Source organism: Haliaeetus leucocephalus, unplaced genomic scaffold (genome assembly GCF_000737465.1).
Source record: "Haliaeetus leucocephalus isolate CR32 unplaced genomic scaffold, Haliaeetus_leucocephalus-4.0 Scaffold450, whole genome shotgun sequence".
NCBI lineage: Eukaryota > Metazoa > Chordata > Aves > Accipitriformes > Accipitridae > Haliaeetus > Haliaeetus leucocephalus.
The window spans coordinates 5,684,612-5,704,602 of record NW_010972886.1 but is presented as its reverse complement, the minus strand read 5'-3'; the positions used below and the strand labels follow the sequence as shown (position 1 = coordinate 5,704,602).

The following is a 19,991-nucleotide window of genomic DNA, read 5'->3' as shown; positions in this document are numbered from 1 at the left end:
GCTTGAAGTGAATCAAGGAATCCTCAAAACCCTGGGACAGATGATGGTAAGCATCACCTAACCACACTAACTTCTTCCACTGTGTGACCGGATCTAGTAAAGAGTATCTGTTGCTTGAGAAATACACAGGCTCAGTCTTGCAAAGTGCTGAGCAGCCTCGATACCTTGTGAACATGTGCACACGTGGTGGTGCTGGGGTGGCACAGAGCTGAAGCTTTCCTTGCACGTGGGAAGGATTAGCGGTGCGGGGGGAGGGGACGTTGACCAGAATAGGTTGATTACAGTGTCTTTCTCAACAGACTCCATTAGTAACATTTATATTGAGATAAAGTAAAACTGTACTACTCCCTTGGTGCAATGAAAGGGATTTTACTGTGTCGAAAGAAATAAGCTCTGTTTCTGTGCAGATTTAAACTCTGTTTAAATATACTGTAATGGGTAATAGCTTTTCATCTTTTGTAGGGGGGAAATAATTGACAGTTAACTATTGTCTAGCAATTTGCAACATAGCATAAATAAGAATACATGTTGCTTTTGCCCACTAATTTATTTCTGTATAATAAAAATTTCTGGTTTTGATGCTTGTGGATCAAACATTAAATCGTGTAGACATCAGATGGGTCAGCCTTCCCGCTAAGTTCAGTGTTCTCAGGACAGTGAAATGGTGTCTCTCTGCCTACCCTGCACTCAGGTAGAGAGAACAAGGAGGACCTGCCTGGTTGTAGTCCAATGCTTTTCAGGAACTGCAGCAAGAATAGTGGAAAGGGCAAACCTCTGAGAGGTGTGTGGACTATGTATCTCCCTTTTGCCATCCCTCCCAGTTGTATTGCCTCATGTGGTTGCTGCCTCACAGGATAAAGTACTGTACTTCTTGTTGGTTGGCTAACTTCCAAGGTGCTGTAGCGTTTATCATACTTATATTTTACAAGAAGGTTATCTTATTTGTATACTTCCCCATCCTCTTCTGATCTGCAAAACCAGAATTCTCTGAATGAGAAATGAGTTTATTGACAAAGAAGTGATAGGTCGTTAATGCCAGTCTGGGAATGTTAAAAGAGTCATGGAAGAAAATGAAACAACTGTTGCAAGTTCATACCTCATTTCTGCTGTGAAGGGCATTGTATGAGCCATTTGTGGATTTTTAGGTAAAATAATCGATTTGATTATGCCAGAGCAGATTCCTCACTGTTTAGTCATGTTAGTAGTGCAGTGGATAACTCTGTTATGAGATTTTTCATTGAGGAAAGATGAGAGACAGCATTAAAATTGTTTTGTTTACAGCTGAAGGCTTCTTTGCAGATTATGGGAACTGAGTCTGTGATCTCAGCGAGCCCATACAAAAGTCACCACTGCTGGAACTAGTCAGCACGCTTCTCAGACTAACAGAGGCTGCTGGTTGAGGGGGTTGTGAGAAATGCACTAGCAGTTATACTATGGTTATGCAATTCTTTCTGGGTGGAAATAAAATACAGTTAAGAGATGATAATCAGTACCATGCAGTATTGCTGCTATTGTATGTATAGCACTGTAAAGGAAGTAAAAAAAAAATAATAATCCTCTGTCAAGGAGAGGGATCTTCCTTAAAATATTTATTTTACTGCACATTGATGCAATGAATTATTTCTGTCATTTGTTTTCTTGCTTTTGCTCTCTATTTTAAAATTTATGGCCAAGGAACTTTTTAGTACGCTTTGCTACAAGGTCAGGCACTCGTGTGGAGAAGTAATGCACTGGAAACTTGCTTATGTGGAGAAGTTTCTAACTGTGACATTAGCCAGATGTTTTAGTGTTTCTGGAAGGTATTTCATACAAAGAACCACATGAATAGAAGAGTACATTCCAAAGGAAAAGTAGTATTTTCTTGATCATCTTACTGAGCACACTGATGCTCCTTCAATTAAATTGATTGGCAAATGTTTGGGGAGACAGGAAGCTTCAGCAGATACAGAATTGAGCCCTGTATTTCTTAGGTTATGTAGGTATCAGTTTAAATTCCTTCCACCATAGGGCATTTCCTTGCCCTGTTGGGGGGGGAAGGCCCAAGAATGTATCCAAAACACTGTATGGCAGTCTAGGAAAAAGGAAGCTTTACAATGATTTGGAATACGTGTGAGTTCTGCTGCAATAGCATTCAAATAGCCCTGGGCATTTCTGTGGGCCACCAGCTGTAGTGGCAGATTAGAGCTGAAAATTGCATTTAATATTCAAAATTGTTATGCTTCTTGGTTCAAAAAACCAAACAGTAGTCCAGACCAAAGAATGGTGAATACCATTTTTCATGGGGCCAAATCTTTCAAATGCAATTAGTTTGTTTTGTAAATCTCCAGCATTAAGTTAGAGCAAAAACTTGACTAGAAATTAATGACTCTGTTTAAATATACTGTAATGGGTAATAGCTTTTCATCTTTTGTAAGGGGGAAATAATTGACAGTTAACTATTGTCTATCAATTTGCAACATAGCATAAATAAGAATACACGTTGCTTTTGCCCACTAATTTATTTCTGTATAATAAAAATTACACTTTTCTGGTAGTGATAAATCTCAGAAAAGTTTCCAATGTACAGTAATTGAATCGGGAGTTTTAATAATGGTTATATTCATTAAAAATAATAATTTTAATAATAATATACCATTTAGTACTGCAGTGCTTGAAAGCTGTCTAAAAGGACACTTCATTTGGAATATTCAGTTAGAAGCTAGCTAACAGCTTTTGAGGATTTTTGCTAAATGCGCAAGTAAAACCATGAAAGTGAGACAGATTATCTGGGGCGTGAATCAAGTGGTAGTGAAAATGTCAAGTGAAACCCTTAGCAGCAGTAAGCAAGAATAGTGCTGATTTATACCAACCGAGGACCCAGCCTGCCAAGTGTCATGGCTGTGACAGTCCGCTGGCAGTCCCTGGAGTCAAGGGCTGCAGTGAGATGGATGAGAATATCAGCTAGCCCATTTAAAAGCAGACCTTCTATAAATAATATCAGAGAGATTGGTTCAGATGGCAAGCCAACAAATTGCCAACCCCATCTGGAATCCTCTTTGTAAGTATGTACATAGCAGGGGAAGGAGCCTGGGTAAAATACTGTTCTTGCAGCCCTAGGCGTTGAAAATGAGGCTGGTAGTCTGCTCCCGTGGCTCTTGCAGGAGACTTCCAACATGATTTCTTAATGAAAGAGTGACCCTGGAAGGAAAATAAGATCACTTTTAAATTTTCTGCATTTACAGTAGTTTGCTTTAGCAGTGTGTCTGCTGCTATCCCATATCCTTTTGGGTTTGAAAGGGAGAATAAGGGGCAAAAGACAAAGTAAATGTACATAAACATGTCTTGGTGAACTGAAGAGAGCAGCTTCACCGATTGTCCTGTATGCAGATGTTCCATGTGTTGTATTGGATTTCTCATACTTTATGAGTACGCCAGTTAAACGTTATTGCTCATTAGTGGAAAATATGTTTTGTATTCACCCCATATACAGCTAGATATGAGATATTCTGTCTTTCAAGCTGTTCAGATGATTTAAAGGTTAGCTTAGTAACACCATTGCTACAGCAAAAGGAAGATGGTTTCTCAGAGGAACTCTGCTTGCTTTACCCTAGTATACTATTGAACAAGGCAAAGCCTACAACATTATGTTTTTATTGATTTCTAAAGGGTAAATTACAGACTGTTGCTATCAGATAATATTAAAAGCTGTCCTATATTCCCAGTGAAAACATCCAAATACCTTATTCTGTATAATGTAAATCCCCTTAGTACTGTTTCTCATATTCATTATTATATACTCTCTTCTCAGTTTACTGAGTTTTATATATACTCTGGCACAATGCCTCTCAACTCACTATACAAATTGTGCTGCTTGTTACTCACGAAACAGTAGAAGGAGCAGCATGGTTTTCTGAAGTGCTGTAAGACCTGCCCTGAAAAGTAAAAAGGATTGGAAAGTCTAAATATTTAGAGTTATGAATTTTACCTTTCCATGTAGGATGTCATTGTAGTGGAAGAGGAAATGGAATTTGTGGTGTTCCCACAGCTTTACTGGAGTCACAAGCCAAATCCTGTCGTCTGGCACATGTGTTACTCTAGCTACTATTGCACTACTCTCTGAAACTGTTTAGTCCATATTTCTGTTTTAATTTGTGCTGGGCTGCTTCGGAGTTACTAGTCAAAACCTCTGCCAGTAGAAATCCACAGAAGTAAGTGTTTTATGAATGCAGAATTTGGCTCAATGTACTTCTCAGCTTTGCTACCTACAGACACACCCTGGCTCTGCAAACCTCTCTACGTGTCTTGGGCTCCTGTGTACTGCATGGCGGGGTGTCCGGGGATGTGCCTGGGCGCTGGGACTGCCTTGTCCGTGCTGTGACCCTGGCATAGTTCTAGCCCTGGCAAAAGGGCACCTTCTGCAGCAACTCCGGGGCGCTGGTTAGGAGTTAGCACCAACCAAAGTCCATTCCCAGCAGGCAGTTTGGATGCAGCCACACCATTTCAGAGGCTAGCAGAGCTGGATGGGCTGGACCTGAGCTGCTCTGTGCTAATTGGCCTCATAGCCAAAGAACAAGTACTGGCATTGTGGAGCTCACCTGTGTAAACATAGCCAGGTACCTCTGAATGAAACACTGGGTTTCAGAGGTGCTTTTCATGTTACTGTGAGGACAGGAGTTTTGTCTAATGTCAACATAGAACCCAAGTTGGATTTTCCTTCTCTGCTTAAAAGTGATGCATGAGCAAATCCATATTACAGCCAAATAAGAAGTGTGACATGCTAAACATGAAATGCCGTTCTCTGTTACTATATATGAACAGCTGCCCCAATTTAGATACTCATTTGCTTTGACCTATTGTATTGCTGTATGACAAGTCCTACTGTAACCTAATCTCTGTAAGCTTAGAGAGGAGCTGCTCACAATGTAGAAATTGTAACATATGGAAAAAACATCTATTACAGAAATAGAATAGCCACACTTGGGAGTAGGAAAGTGTTATACAACCAAAATGTGGTAGTTGTCTACTTCTTCCTAATCTGATATTTTAAATGTGCTTTTTTTTCTCTTATACTGTCTTATTTGTGATGCTTAATGCTAGCTAATTGAGTGCTTTGTTTTCTAATGGAGAGTGCTGTTCCTGGAAGCAGGCTGGCCTGTTTTAATCTTTATTCCAGAAACCATTAAAATATTAAAATTTTAAAAAATTATAAAATTGGTCTGCACAGCCTCTCTTAAAGATACTGTATAATTAAGAAAGACAAAATAAGTTATTTTATTTTATTTCATTAAAGGTCTCTCAAAACCAAAATCTGGACAAATAATCAGAGTCTCAAATTTTACATTTCTATACTGACCTGGAATGATTAGGAGGCTGTACTCAGACCTCTGAAAAAGGGGGGAAAACAGGTTTCATCTATGGAAAAGGTTTACCTCTGGGAATTAAAAAAAAAAACAAACCCAAACCCTATCTCTTTCCCCTTAAGCAAGATCATGTGCCACCAGACCTACAACCTTTTAGCAGAAATGGCATGCATGCACTGCTAGCTAAATCTGCACTGGAAGGATCAGTGTAACTTTTGTCCTAGAAGCTCAAGAGGCACAATCGTGGAGCAGAAGAGGAAGAAGTTTGGAGGAAGGGTTATATTTTCAAAAGAAGATACTGCTCCAAATGCAAAGTAGGACCCCAAGCTGCACTTCCAGAAAATGCCTGGGGAGCTGCAGAGCTACATCTTGGGGTCAGCCCATGTGCTCTTAGAGTAGGAACTAGCTAGTTTTGGAAAAAAAAAAAAAGCTACAAAGCCAGAAGGCAGGAGGAGGAACTAGTCAACATGTTTAAGCAACTATTAAGATAGCACAGGATTACTTCTATTGCATCACGTGAAATAAGAACAAGAGAGAACATTTTGTATATATTTCAGGAAAAGCTTCCTGTCAGTGACAGATGCTGGACTGCAGACCGTCTCTACATTTTGCAATGTTGTGACCAAGATTTTCAGATTAATGCAGACAAACAAAGAAAACAAGGCAAACAAAAGTCCTTGGTCCAGTGAGGGGTTGTCCTTTAGATGACACTGGTCTGTTATTATTTGTGGAATTATTATAGGCAAAGTGGAAAATAAGGTATCTTGAAAAGTATTGTAGTAAGGCATACTGGCACCTTGTTCAGCAGCTGATTATTGCTGGTTTAGTAATGTTTCATACCTAATAATTTTTGCCATTCCTAAAATTTGAGTGATTCTGTTTCCATAAGCTTGAAGTGTAGAATTGACAGAAGAGACTAGGATTTAGAGGAATTTGAGGTATAGGGTCATATATGCTATGGAAGTTATATGCCATGGAAGTTAGCATGGAGAAAGGGCTAGGAAATTATCCTGCCTCAATAAAAGGAAAATGGACTGGATGCCACAAACATTGTGTAAAATTTAGATGCCTTCAATTGATAAACATTTGACTACAGGCTAAGTCCTTGGGCCTTAAGTAGCTAAAAGTACACCATACTAGCAATAGATTTGGCACTGTCAAACCTTTACAATAGTCGGTGCTTTTAGACTTGTAATTCTGATGTTAGCATACACAGCTGAACTTTTGTCAGGCTCTCGACCCTGCCTCTAACTCTTATGAACCTTAGGAATTGCTGTCCTAAATTGGTACAGAGAAAATTCACTCCTTATTAGATATCTCCTCTGGATCCCAGTCCTCAAAATCCACCATTAACTTTATCCTTGCTGATGATAACTTAATCCCTTTGAATATCTGCCAGTCTCAGGTGAACTTCATCTGGGCACTTGCTGAGTTTCCTGTGAGTTAAAATCCTCAGGCGTGGCTAATTCATTTGCTCTTGCTGGAGAACTTGTATCCTTTTGCTAAGAGGACAAATGTCTTACGCCATGGTCTATTATTGTGTTACTCATTCTGTTTCACATTATAGCAATAATTTTTTTAAAAGGCATTTTATTCAATTTTCCGCTTTAGTGCAAAGCATGAGGATTGAACAAAAACATATTAAGTATCAGGCGTGTTTTCTGCAGCACTTACTGTGGCTGAGGAGAATCAGCAAATGAGTAACATTTTTTGCTGTCTTAAAAATCCATTACCATGCAGTATAGCCTAATGCAATCAAAAAGGTTTTCTTTTCTTCCTCTCTTCTCTCAGCTCCCCTTTTACTTTTCACATACACATCGTTAATAGAATGCGAGAGGTTTTTCCAGCACAAAATGAAAAGTTTATTCTTGTAGTTCTACAAAATATAACCTGAGACTAAGGTGAGTTCTAGTGATTGAACGCCCTCCTAAAATCTGGGATTACCTTTCTTTTGTTAAAATGAAATCTGGTGTAGTGTTTGCGTGTTTTGAAACTCTTGATTCTCTGATTTAATGAAATAAATGTTACTTTCTGTTGACCTCATCTGTGTGCCCTGTTCACACATCGTGTGTGTTCTCTGTTATAATTAGACTGAAACATTTGGAAGGAGTGCCAGGTGTAGTAAGGATAGAGGGCTTGGTGTAACACAGCCCAGATCATGGAGGCATTACCTGTAATCCCTGCTTCAGCACAAGTGAATAATAATAATAATAACTCCATTCCAAATGAAGTGCATAATTTTCCTTTGAAAGATTGATTTCATTCCCTCGGTCCTTTTTTAGCCGTAATCTCTATAGAAGGCATAAAATAAGAAAAGATTACAGGATTAGACTTTGGATAGAAACATGTTATGTGGTAAGATGTGTCCAAGTATAAGCTCCTACATCAGCAGTGGAGTATCTGGATCGACATGCAGCACCCAGGCTGTGAGGACAGGCTAATTCTCAAATGCTCTAGGTTACTGCTTCTGGTGCCCTGCATGGTAACAGCACATAACCCCCTGATGTATAGCTATACCTACATTCTTGGAGTTAAAACCACATTGCATTGTGCCATGCAACTCTTGTATGCATTTACCCATCTCAGGAAGTCTCAAAATCATGAATGATACAGTTCACTTTTGAAGGGAAGCATTGCCCATCTCTTTCCTTCTCCTCTTCCTTAATGAACTCTTCTTGGCCCCTGTAGCCAAACATAGAAGCAGGAGAACTTTTCTATGTGTAAAACATAAAGGCAAAGGTAACTATGGAATTAAATGCAATGCTATTTAGCTGGAGTGAAGAAAAAATACCCGCTTTTGATTTCATAGTTGGTTATGAATGTAGTGAAGAGAAATGCAAAAACTTTTTGGCATGAATACCCAGCCTTTATTCTTTTACTCTGAGTTGGAGGAAGACTGAGAAAATTATTACTTTAAAATAAGAAAGGATGAAGAAACAAAGATGAAACTCCAAATTAGAACTGTTTAGCCTCATAGAAATAAAGGACCAGAAGACCAGCTGGCATAAATAAGCAGTTCTCCACTGATGTTAATGGGACAGAATTAGAATTATTAGGATGCTGAAGAGGAAGGGATAGAATTGTGTGTGCTGTGTAGGTAGAGATAAAATTTGCGAATGGAAAAAGGAGTGGAAAGAGAAGAGAACCATCAATTTTAAGGCATGGTGATGGGCAATCTGTTATGGTACAGAGTGTAAGCTGGTAAAAGTTGTGAGGATTAGTTCAGTTTTTTGGCATCGCTGATGTATTTTTCTGGATTGACTTCATTGAAGTGCTGCTAGAATAGGCTTTGACTCACTGAATTTGAGGAAGTAGAAATATGGGGGAAGAGAGAGAGGGAGTTACTCTTTTGCTAGCGTGCAGTATAAGAGCTGTAACACATGAAAGAAGTCTTGCTATTAGGTAGGGAAATGTTGGTTATGTTCTTAAGGAGTTTTATGTTGTTTCACAAAGAAAATGCTTTTACAGCTATTTGGTACTTAGCATAGGAAGGATGTGAAAGTAAGGCCCACTGGTTTAAACAAATAATCAGGACTTAATTATTCTTGATTTCTAATGGTGAAGCAGACTCAAGAATAATGTTAATTTCGATTACTAGGTGCTTGCTCATCAACTTATATTATATGCACTATTCATAAAGAAAATAGGAAGGAAAAAAAATGAGTGTTGTCCTCTAATATTCTTATTCTTTCATTTTTTTTCTTGTCCTAGATTAGCTGCTTATTTTATGTGAAGGATTGATTGCATTAAATTTAGTTTTATGACATGGTAATATTTCAATTTTTTTCATCCACAGATCTCATTAAGTGATCTCTCTTTACGCTGTACTCTAGCAATAATTTTTAGATTCCTGTGAATTAAATTAAGTGAGCTGTAGTCATACCTTCAGCATTCTTAATTCTTTCACTACAGCTATGCTGATTTCGTATGGCTGAGGTGACCAAAAACCCAATGACACAAAGCAATTTATTATGACCAAACAGGGTCTGAATTTGTTGCTTATCTTACTTGAATATTTTTCTTTGGACATCAAGATTCACTGTTCTTGCAAGTGAGTATATTTGGGCTTTTAGAGAGAGAATAAAGTTGAGGAAGAGCTTGCCGTGAAGAAGATCCTGAGCAGTAGTTTTATGGGTTCAAAGCCAGAGCATTTAAAGAGAAGTCTGAATTTTTATTAACTAATTTTTCCAAGTGTAAAAGATAAATTTCATATTTACAAACCTTTCATAAACCTTTATGTGGTAGAGCAGTGAACATATTTACAGCTATATGTCACAAAATCAGAGTGAAAATGTCAAATTCTAACTTTAAAAAACCACATTTGAAGTGGAGGTTGTGGCAAACAAAAGGGAGGGAAGAAAGAATAATGCTAAATACTTAAGGCAAAATATATAATAGATAAAGCGGATTAAGATAGGCAATGTCATGATAAGTATGTCATGTTTTTCTGTTTTTTTAATGACACTCAAATTGACTTAAGGAAGTTATGTTAGTTTTCCCAAAGCTATTAATAAATTTGGTCAGATTCAGTAGGCTTGATCCATGAAACGAAAGACAGCTACAATGCTGCTCTTATGTTCAAAAATAAATAACTTCAGGGTTTATCCACAAAGCTGATGAAGTGGGTTTAGTTCTTTCATGCAAGATCCTGGGGGAAAAGGGTTAGACCCATCTGTTTTGACAACCTTAGGATGTAGTTACACTACCAGTTCAAACCTATGGAAGATGCTCCTGCCAAAAGAGGTGACTCTAACCTTCTTCCATTAGGTTTAGGGTCTAATTAAGTATGATTACAGAGATATTAAAAACACCTTGAAAATGACATTTTTCCATAAAAATTGCACCTTATTACAGTATTTTATGGACACTGTTGGACATCCTCTTGAATTGTAATTATACTTACATCTTAATCTTTTTTGGACAAGATTTCATCTTCTTTTTGCAGTTCAAGCAGTATGCACCTGTGTTTCACAAGTCATGTTACTGCAATTGAAATAATTAAATGAAAATGTGTGTTGATTAAAATTTGACTATTCTCTCCATAATTTACAAATATATTCAGAATTGCTTTCCCTGAGGAAAGACATGTAATATGTGAGAGACTATTTGATAGTGTGAGTTTGTATGGAGTCTTTTTCTGAACTCAGGAGGAGCAACAGCGCAGGATCAGCTTGTTAAATTCACTTATTAACACTTGTTTAACATCTGTCTTAGTCCAAAAAAGGTTGCTTTTCTCAGTCTACTTGACAGTAGCACGAAGAAGTCTCAGCCTAAATAGTGTCCCATTGGAAGCTGTATAGTAACAAATGAATCCTAAAGAAATGAAATTGAAATTCGCAAAGAATATAAGAAGGATAGAAAACAGTAACAAGAGGTGAATGTATATTAAATGACTTCCCTCATCACGCTTCTGAGCAAACATACGATTTTCGTGGTTGACTGGTCCATAAGCAGGGGCTTGTAGGATTTGGCAACATGTTTGGACTTTGGCAATTAAAATCTGTGTGTATCCTATTTTGGTTAGCTGCTGCATTTCTTGTGCCTATACCTCCCTCAGCTTAGTGACCTAGCAGGGTGATTCTCTGCCTTCAAGACCATCCAGGTCTGTCTGTGGTCACTGGTGGCCCGGGTCGATGGGGAAGCAACCTACACTGTCTCCCGTGGCGCATTACATTCTCGGTATTATTTCTGGAGGGCCATTGAAGATGAGGAACTGTCCTGTTCCAGAATTCAGCCTGGTATCTCTCTCAGGCTCTGAAAACAGTGGGAAGCTCCCCCTTGGCTGCATCCTGGAGGGAGGAGGAACTCTCCTGCTCTCTCTGCTAGCCCTGCCAGCCCAGGCAGCTCCTCTTCACTGTTTCCCTTGAGCTGCTAGCACCAGGCAGTGCTGTGGATGGTGAAGGAGGGGGTGAATAATTCTGCCTGGATGTTTTGGTTCTCCCATTATCAGTGTGCACAGTGGATGTCCCTGTGGTTATGTAAAACCACTTGTGTAACTTGGCCTGTTTTCTCTACCTGAGTATCAGTAAGAAAATCAAGTAAAACTTGCAGCTTTTTAAACCATCTTCTTTCCTTCAGCCATTATGTTATCTTTTTTTCCTGTTACACTAGACTTCTTATAAATTCATTAAGTTTAAGCATTAAACTACATTAAGGGAACCAGGAAATTTCTCTGTCAGCAGGTCTCTTTTAATAGGAAAATAAAACCAAGATATTTAACAGAACTCCTGGTATGCCAGGAGTAGAGTCTTTTCTTGGTTGTTTGTTTTGAAGGCTTGTGCCTGTGGCATCGCATCCTTCAGTGCTCATAGAAGGAAGAGTAGGTTTAGGAGAGCACATCCTGTTTCTCCCGTTATAGTTAGAGGTGGTCAGAAATTTTAGATTGCTGAGCTTCAAAGGGTTTTGTCTGAAACAAAACAAACTTGCCACGTTTGCCAAGCCTCCATCTCAAAGGAAGCTGCAGGTATTCCTGCTGTCATCACTGAAACTGGCAAGAGCACCGTTTTCCTTGAATAGCTGCAACATCCTTAATTTTCTCTTTACTAGAAATTACTAATTCTGTTTGTTTTGTTCCTCAGTGGGCCAAATCAAATGAAAAAATCTTTCCAGCAAACTAGAAACCCATGTATTCAGCATGAAGGACAGATTGGTATTGCCTTTATGGCCTTGTTAGACAGTCCTGTATTTACAGAGCAACATACATAAAACTAAAGTTTGTTAGATTTCCAAGAGGAGAGCTAAACTGCACATGCTGCTTAACATCAGGTGGGAACATCCAGCAAAACAAATGTCATCACCATCATGTCATAATGAGATTATAATTTCACCCTTCCTCTCAATGCCTTATTTGTGCCAATTCCTTAAGTGACCACTCGAGACATTTCAGGGAAGTCCTTCCTAATTAACGAGGAAATGTTCAGAGTTGTGACTTTCCTGTCTATGCTTATTGTGTTGATTAGATAGGGGCACATGCTGATGTTTGTGTTCATTACTTCAAAACCATGATCTTGAATGTGCTGCCTCATTCACAGTCTCTTGCAAGGGTGGGAAGCATACAGTCTGGTGCTTGGTTATAGTTTGTTATTCAATTTATTATGGACTGTGGACTCACTGTCTTTGCAGGGTGAACTGGGGTGGTATTTCTCTAGTGCTATAGTGCTGTTAATATATATGGCCTACCAAATTTATCTGAAAGTCCTCAGTAAAGAAAATGTTCAACACATTGGTCTGATGCATAGGACATTGCAGTTCAGTATGTAGATGTGGGACTCCATCCAATTCCCACAGAAGTCAATGAGATTTAATTTAATTTTGAATCAGATTCTGTAGACACAAAAGTCTAGTGTAGCAAAACCTAGATGTTTCCACAGGCTGCAGCCGTGCATGGCAGCCTTGCAATAGTCTACATCTGCCTGGGCGTTGTGAATATAAATGATGTCTTCACTCTTAGCTCTTTTTCTGCTCACGTAGAGATGGTGATCCATGATAAAGACACAACCACTGACATAGCAAACTGTATGAATTCACATGCTGAAATCTGTCTGGTATTTGTTTTATTGGCCTTCCTTTGTTTTCTCCCACCCCACCATATGCAGAAATAATTGATAGTTATCTGCTGAAGGTTTCTTAGTCCATCAACAGTTAAGGTAGTTGTCTCCTTCCTTCTTGTCGCACTATACTGCACACCAGCAAAGCTTTTTCCCCTGTATGGAGGGGTTAATAATCAATTATCTTATAGTGAGGGATTGTTATGAGTAGGAGCCACTGAGGAGTCCCCATAGAAAGGGAGTCCTGTGTTGAAAGCTTTGCATGTATGCAAGAGCAACTCGGGTTGCCCTCTTGGTGTCGGTAAGAGGCACAGTGTAAGTAGAAAAATGAAGTTTTCCAGCATTCAGAAGGAATTTCTTAATGTTTGGTTTGTGAAAGATTGCATGAGTCCCTCATAGGTTTTTTGTTTTCTAGAGTCTGTAAAAACAGTGTTAGAAAACTGATGAACCAAAAGGTAGACAAAGGCATGTCTGTTACCACAGCCCTCCCCAGGATGCAGACTGTAACCTCTGCTGCCAGAGTACAGGCTTCCCAGCTGGTCTCAGTCACCTATTCAAAATACCAAGGGTCTGCTTTATAGTTTGCCCCATGTTGGCATCATTTTGTTGTGATGAAAGGTTGTTGGAAGGAAAAACAAAACCCAGTGTGTAGAGGTCATGAGGCAAGGATTGCAGAACGTTGTCTTGGAGTGCAGCTGGTAAAAGTTTGTAAAACTGGCTTTTCCTGTAAAAGGGATCCACTATTGGTTCCTTCAATTAAATCTCTCACAGAAAAAAGAACTAGTAGTATAAACAGGAGGGGGATCTAAGTAACTGTCCTGCCTCTCTCCAAACCTGAGATACCCACATGGCCTCTAAAACAGGCTGTCAGGACCTTGAAAATGCTGTACCAGGACCACGAAATCTGTTTTGTTCCAATGCAGTATTTCAAAATCCAGATCACAGTCCTGCAAAAGTGTAAAGGGTTGTAGACTTGGAGAGTAAACCTAGTCCAGCAGAGGGATACAGCAGTGAATTTGAATCCAAACTTGGATTTGGTTGCAGGGATCCAGTTCATGTCTGTAACTGCTAGCAGCACGCTGCAGGATCATAAAGGCCCTTTTGAATAATTCTGTGCAGTTGATAGTTCCCTTTTGTAAAAAATGGTGGGCATTTCAGGACAATAGGTGTGCTTCAGTTTCAGTAATAAAAAGCACTGTTTAACATGGATGCATTGAGATACATTCACAGAGTATGAATTTGTTTTCATCTTTAGAAAATTATAGACGAGAATTCTGGGATAAACAAAATGGAAGGGGTTTTGGGGGTTGGGGTTTTTTTTCATTCTTATTCTGAGCCACATGCAGGAGACAGCAGTGGAAGTTTTTTATTCACAGGCAGAAATAAAGTAGTGGCACAGTCCAAACTGAGAGGCATAGCATAGATGCAAATACAGGGTATGTGATATATTTGTTCCCTTTTCAGAACAGAGTTTACAAACAAAGCAATTCTGAATTTTTAAGCCTCCCTTTTAAATCTAGAACATTCATATTTACAACGGCTTTTTACCAATATTCTGATAATTCCTATAACGTAAGACAGTCTACACAAAGAAGCATTTGGCTACTGCAAAGGAATTGTATACATCTAAGAAGCAGGCAAGCAGCAGATGCAGCATGGAGAGAGAGATATAAACAGGACATATATCTATGTTAAATATTCAAGTAAATATAGATGATCAATACCTGTTATGTGACCTATTTCTTTTTGACAACAGTCACAAATAGGAATGATACAATAGTATACAACTACCTTGCCAACGAACCTCGGCATTGCACAGACACTCACACAACTGCTCCTTAGGGAGTCTGAGAATATGAACAGAGCATGAGTGAATCATATAGCCCCATGTGCCAGTCCACCAAGGTGGCCGGACAGATAAATCCAAGGGCACTCTTCATACAGGGTTGTGCATACATTCGCATTCACACGTCAGTCACATGCCATGTACGTCTTCCCAGCGGGAATGCAGAGCCTACTTAGGAGGTACTATAGACTTGGCTCCAGACTGCTGGTGAGCCATGAATGTCTCAAAATATTAAAAGCAAACAAATAACAAAAAAACCCCTGAACCATTCTTCTGCAGCTATATAAACTGTACTTTTTAAAGGCTCATTTTAAGTAGTCTGATTTTTTTTTCATGCTTGAGAAATTACATACACAATGAGCTATCTACTTAATTTGAAATTTTAAATGCAGTAGTAGATATATGGTTTTTATACATATGTATGTAAATGAGAACTGTTTTGCAGAAAATATTTATGAAAGAAGAGCTCTGTCCTTTTTTAGACTGTCAGAATAATAATATAATGTACTACAAGTAAAATTACATTCTGAGTAAATATAATCACTACTGTTTTGTGGTATCTGGAGGCCTCTGTGACTTATTAGTCATATTCTGCATATTAAGTACTATAGGGTCAAGCCTCAGAGTGGCTGAGCACCATATTTTCCATTGATTTTGTTCAGAGTTGCATGGACAGATCATTAGAGCTGCATGAGTAACAATTTCTGTGATTCACTAGCAATTCTGAAAAATAAGAAACTCTCCAACTGGAAGCCACAGTGTTATTTTTTTATTTCTAGTGAATAAATAGACTGGAACAACCAAAATATTTTGTCGAGCATCTTTAATAAAAGCAAAGGAAACTTGGAATCAAAGGGCTGCGTTCAAAGGAGCACGTGGGATCAATTCATAAAAGCTGGGAGGAGATGCTGCTCATATACATCTTGGGTCCCCTGAGAGATAAGAGCCTGAGTTAAGTTGCTCCTCTAAGTAAGTTAAATGATAGGCTTAAGCCCAGGTTTTGGAGATAGTGAAGGAGCATGGTAAGCAGCAGGCCAGAGAACGTGGAGTATGTACCTGTTTGAGTGGTCTTGGGAATAGTGCCTGTGCCTCCCTTGGATTTGCATATTAACCTAAAATGTTTCTTCTTGGAAATGCTAATCCCACTTTTAATGTTTTCTCTTATTTTTAAAATTTTGTTTTAACCAAAACTATTCCCATTGCTGCCTTTTAAAATATTTTTAAGAGTATTTTTCAAAAATTTTTCCAAAATGTAATGAAATGCTTTACCCAGGTCTAGTCTGATGACTCTTCAGCTGGAGAGCACAGTTCTTCCTTCCCTACAGTAACAGTGTTGTGGGGGCCCAGAACTGGAAGAGTTTCATCTGTCTTGCTGTTCCAGAGTGGGATGCTCATATCAACAGCTAATAAAAGCACTGCCTCTGAAAATGAAGAGTTTTGTTTACCTCTCCCCCTTGAATCCCCAAATGAATTATGTTCTATCAGTGAAATCACTCCTGCATTGTGCAATCCCCTAGGAAGACTAATAAAAGTCTTTTAGAACTATAATCTGTATGTGCTAGCAAACTTGAATAAATTTACATGTATGAAAAAGAGCAAATTTAGATAATTGAACAGTACAGAGCTTTGTGCTGAGAGCATACAACAGTATCTCTTTCACCAGATGTGTGTGACTAAGCAGCCTCTTATTACTGGTTGCAGAACACTAACTCCAGAAAAGGACATTAGAAGTATGGCCTTTAAATATAGGTGGAGGGAAACAGTTGTTTACCTAGTGCAAGAAATTGCAAACTGACAAATTACATGGCCAGTGGAAATCGGACAATAAAATCTGCTTTTCCTGGATTGCATTCTTCATAAAAGGAGGATGCTGTAGTAGGCTATATAGTTTAATAGGAAAATGATTCATGGAAAAGTGCAATTTCAAAATAATGTAATGATATATGAGAATCCTCACTATGTATACAGTTATTTCGTTGTATATGTTTATTCACGTGAACTCTTAACAAAGCAGGGAAATGCCAGCTTCTTGCTTTTATCAGCAGATATCTAAGAATAGACTGCTGGAACTTGCATTCCTTCAATGTCAGAGCTTTAAGTTAGAAGACAGAAGAGAGACAGGGAGGGAATACGTGGTTTTTCTAAGTTTTACGCTTTGTTTAGAAAAAAATTTCTAACCTGCGCTTAGAGTATTTTATTCATTTTTCCCATGACAAACTCTTGAATTGCAAGCAATGAATACATAGGTAGACATTTCAGATTTATTAAGCAAAATCACAAAACAGGGGCAGCTAAATTTAAGAATGCTGCTAAAATGTAAATTCATCACGTGCCATCTTTTTCATCTTTGCCCAGATGGCACAGGTGATCGTTGGCTAGAAGAAATTAAATTTGCACGCTTACTCTTCTAAGCTGAGTGGGTGCTCATATTGTTAGCCAGTGGCTTTTACTGGAGTGTTACAATAAAGATGAGCAGTGAAATATTTTTGATCTGATATACTGTATACATCTTTATGAAACGCTTTTGATTCAGACCTTGAGGAGGGGAAAATTACTTTTTACAGTCAGGAAGAGGCAGCTAATAACTTAAAATCCAGCTCAGATGGAGGCTCCTGATACAATTACGGCTACTATCTTTCCGTAGCAATGAATTCCTTCTCTTGTCTGTTGTGACACATAGGTGAAAAACGTGCAGCAGAGCCAGACGATGCAGAGCTGGTGAGCCTCAGCAAAAGGCTGGTGGAGAACGCGGTGCTGAAGGCTGTACAGCAATATTTAGAAGAAACGCAAAACAAAACCAGACAAACTGATGGAAGCCCTGTGAAAACTGAAGAAGCAGCAAGCGGCAGTAAGAATGAGAGCGACAATGATAACAGCAAGTGAGCACTGTGCAAAAAAAGCCCGGGAGCAAATATCCCACCAAGAATAACCACAAAAACATGTCCCAGCTCCCTGCTGAAATTTGCTAAGTGATGCTGGGTGACAGGCACTCTGCTTTGTGAGTCTCTTATCAAAAGTTTGTTCTGAATCGAAGGACACTGTCTACTGGTTTAATAAGTGCTCGCACTGCTGAAAATCTGTTGAATGCTGGGAGGGATGGACAGTGGAAAAAAGACAAGAATGGTGAAGCAGGCGGCTCCCGTCTTCACTGGCTCTTGATACCAGGAGTCCCTTCCTTGCTTTTGAAGAGAAACCGAACCCTTTGCGTTTGCCTTTCGGATTGTCACGAATGGCCGTGGAAGAGGCCTTGCCATAAGTGGAAGTGCTGCCCTCTGCCCGAGGGTTTGGCACTGCCGCAGGGCTGCTTACTCCGTGTGAGAGCACATGCTGTTTCCTAGTCAACAGCAGTCAACCCCAAGCTAAAAATTACCACTACAGATACTCATCGCAGATACTGTTACACAGTATGTAATATGGCAGGAGTTTTTCTTAAATGTGACACTGTACTGGTCTTTACTTTTTGGTAGCATTTGTTGGTGTAAATTATATTTTTTTGACAAAGTACCTTTTTATAAAAAATCAATATGGGCAAAAGACCGAGCACTTAATACTATCCAAACCAGATACGATCTCTTTATCTCCATACATTAATGATTCTGAATGACATTAAGTTGTTATAAAATGTATTATATTGTTCTTTTCCTCTAGGAAAGAGCCATGAAGCAGACTTAGTAAAGGATGCTTTGCACAGAGAAACACAGGCCCTGTTATCCAGACTGAATCAGATAAAGGAGCTGTTATCCAGTCCCGAGATCCGCATGAAAATTAGCAAAGAACTGTTTGAAGACAGGCACAACTCTAACAGTAAATGGAAAAGTTGTATTGACTCTGGATCTCCAAATGCATGATTGTCAATTGCCATGATGTATAAAATCTCATCGGGTTGTTTAAAGACAAAAAAAATTTTTCAAGAAATTTTCCTTTCTATTTCTTTTTTACTGAAAATATGAATGGGTGTAAATGGCTCATGAGGAATCATGCTGAAATACTTGCACAGAAGAATTATATTTCATAATGATGAAGTACAGCCACTCCTCAGCACTGCTTTGAAACATGCTTGAATGTGCAGGTATATGTCATGGCTCCAAAGTGGAAAAATACTGGTTTCAGATAAATCTAAGCAAACACTGTGCCCTTCCTTTGTCATTGCAGATAATTCAGATTTTTCTCATAGATCCCTTCCCTAGCAATGATATACAAATATTAAAAAGTGGATGCTTTTAAATACTTTAAAATGTATATTTGAAAAAAACCTCTTTTAATGATCTGCCTTTTGGATATGTACTGCCATTTTGGGTTAGCACTGTCTGGTTTTTATTTTTTTTTTAAACGGCACTTGAATACTTGGATAGATGCTGACATGTTGTTTCTGCTGATGTTTACACTAATGCAAGAATGTTTTAAATTTCAGAATGAAATTCAGGCTCCACTGATCTCAATGGCAGACTGTCATTGGTTTTAATGGAGTCAGGATGCTGCAGTTAAGATTTCTTGTGAAAATAATAATATTCCTTGGGATAATATTTGCCTTTTTACTTTTGTAGAACGGTGGTTTTGTTGATTGTTTTTGATGTTTCCTCCATCTCTTCCTCCTGCTGCCTCAGGTGGGGTGTCAGTTTGCTCTCCTTTTTCCCTCCACACACCTACAAGATTCACTGAAGCTTTGTATGTACAACAATGCAGGAGTAGTTCCAATATTTGCATTTTTTATAAACATTGTTTAAAATTGCCTCTGATCATAAAAGCTATATAAATATGTATTGTGATTGGTATCAGAATTGTGCTGTTAGAACAGCTGTGTGCATATTCTTCATTGGTCTCAAGCACTGGTCATTTATCTCGTGTCAGAACTTTTTTTCTTTTCTCATTTGATATGTAACAGTGTATTCTGAAATACATCTCATACATGCCATGTTCACAATAAAGTATTTTTTCCTTTGCACTCTATGTACGTTTTCACCCATCTCCAAATGGACTTTAATAAATTGCACGTAACAGGGTTGACAGAAACAGTGCTTGTATGAATCACACCATGAAGTTGACTATGGGTGTTGTGCCAAGATACTGATCTAGAGCTTGGGTGCTGAAATCATGTGAAGAAATTCATGTAGGTAAGCTAGTCCCAAGTCATTATTGTTTTAAATGGCAAAACTTTGAAACTCTAGGGATTAATTTATATTCTAGGCAGTGTGGATTTAGAAGGAAGTACTGGTACAACTTCCTAAAGTTCCATATTGACTCTTCAACGTCAAAAATTGA

General features: G+C 38.6%; 1 protein-coding gene across 2 annotated transcripts in view; it reads left to right on the top strand.

Annotated features, from left to right (window-relative positions):
* Window positions 1-19,674, top strand: part of AKAP7 (A kinase (PRKA) anchor protein 7) — an 89,378-nt gene extending 69,704 nt beyond the window's left edge. The window contains exons 7-8 of one of the 2 annotated variants that reach the window (XR_774817.1): window positions 17,413-18,136; window positions 18,381-18,468. Coding sequence is in view for 1 of the 2 variants with exons in the window: in XM_010574702.1 (XP_010573004.1) it covers window positions 17,413-17,615 (203 nt within the window). In the remaining variant the exon portion in view is untranslated. Of the gene's footprint in view, window positions 1-17,412 lie in introns of both variants that reach the window. The other variant, XM_010574702.1, reaches the window with a different exon arrangement.
* The last annotated feature ends 317 nt before the right edge of the window (window positions 19,675-19,991 follow it).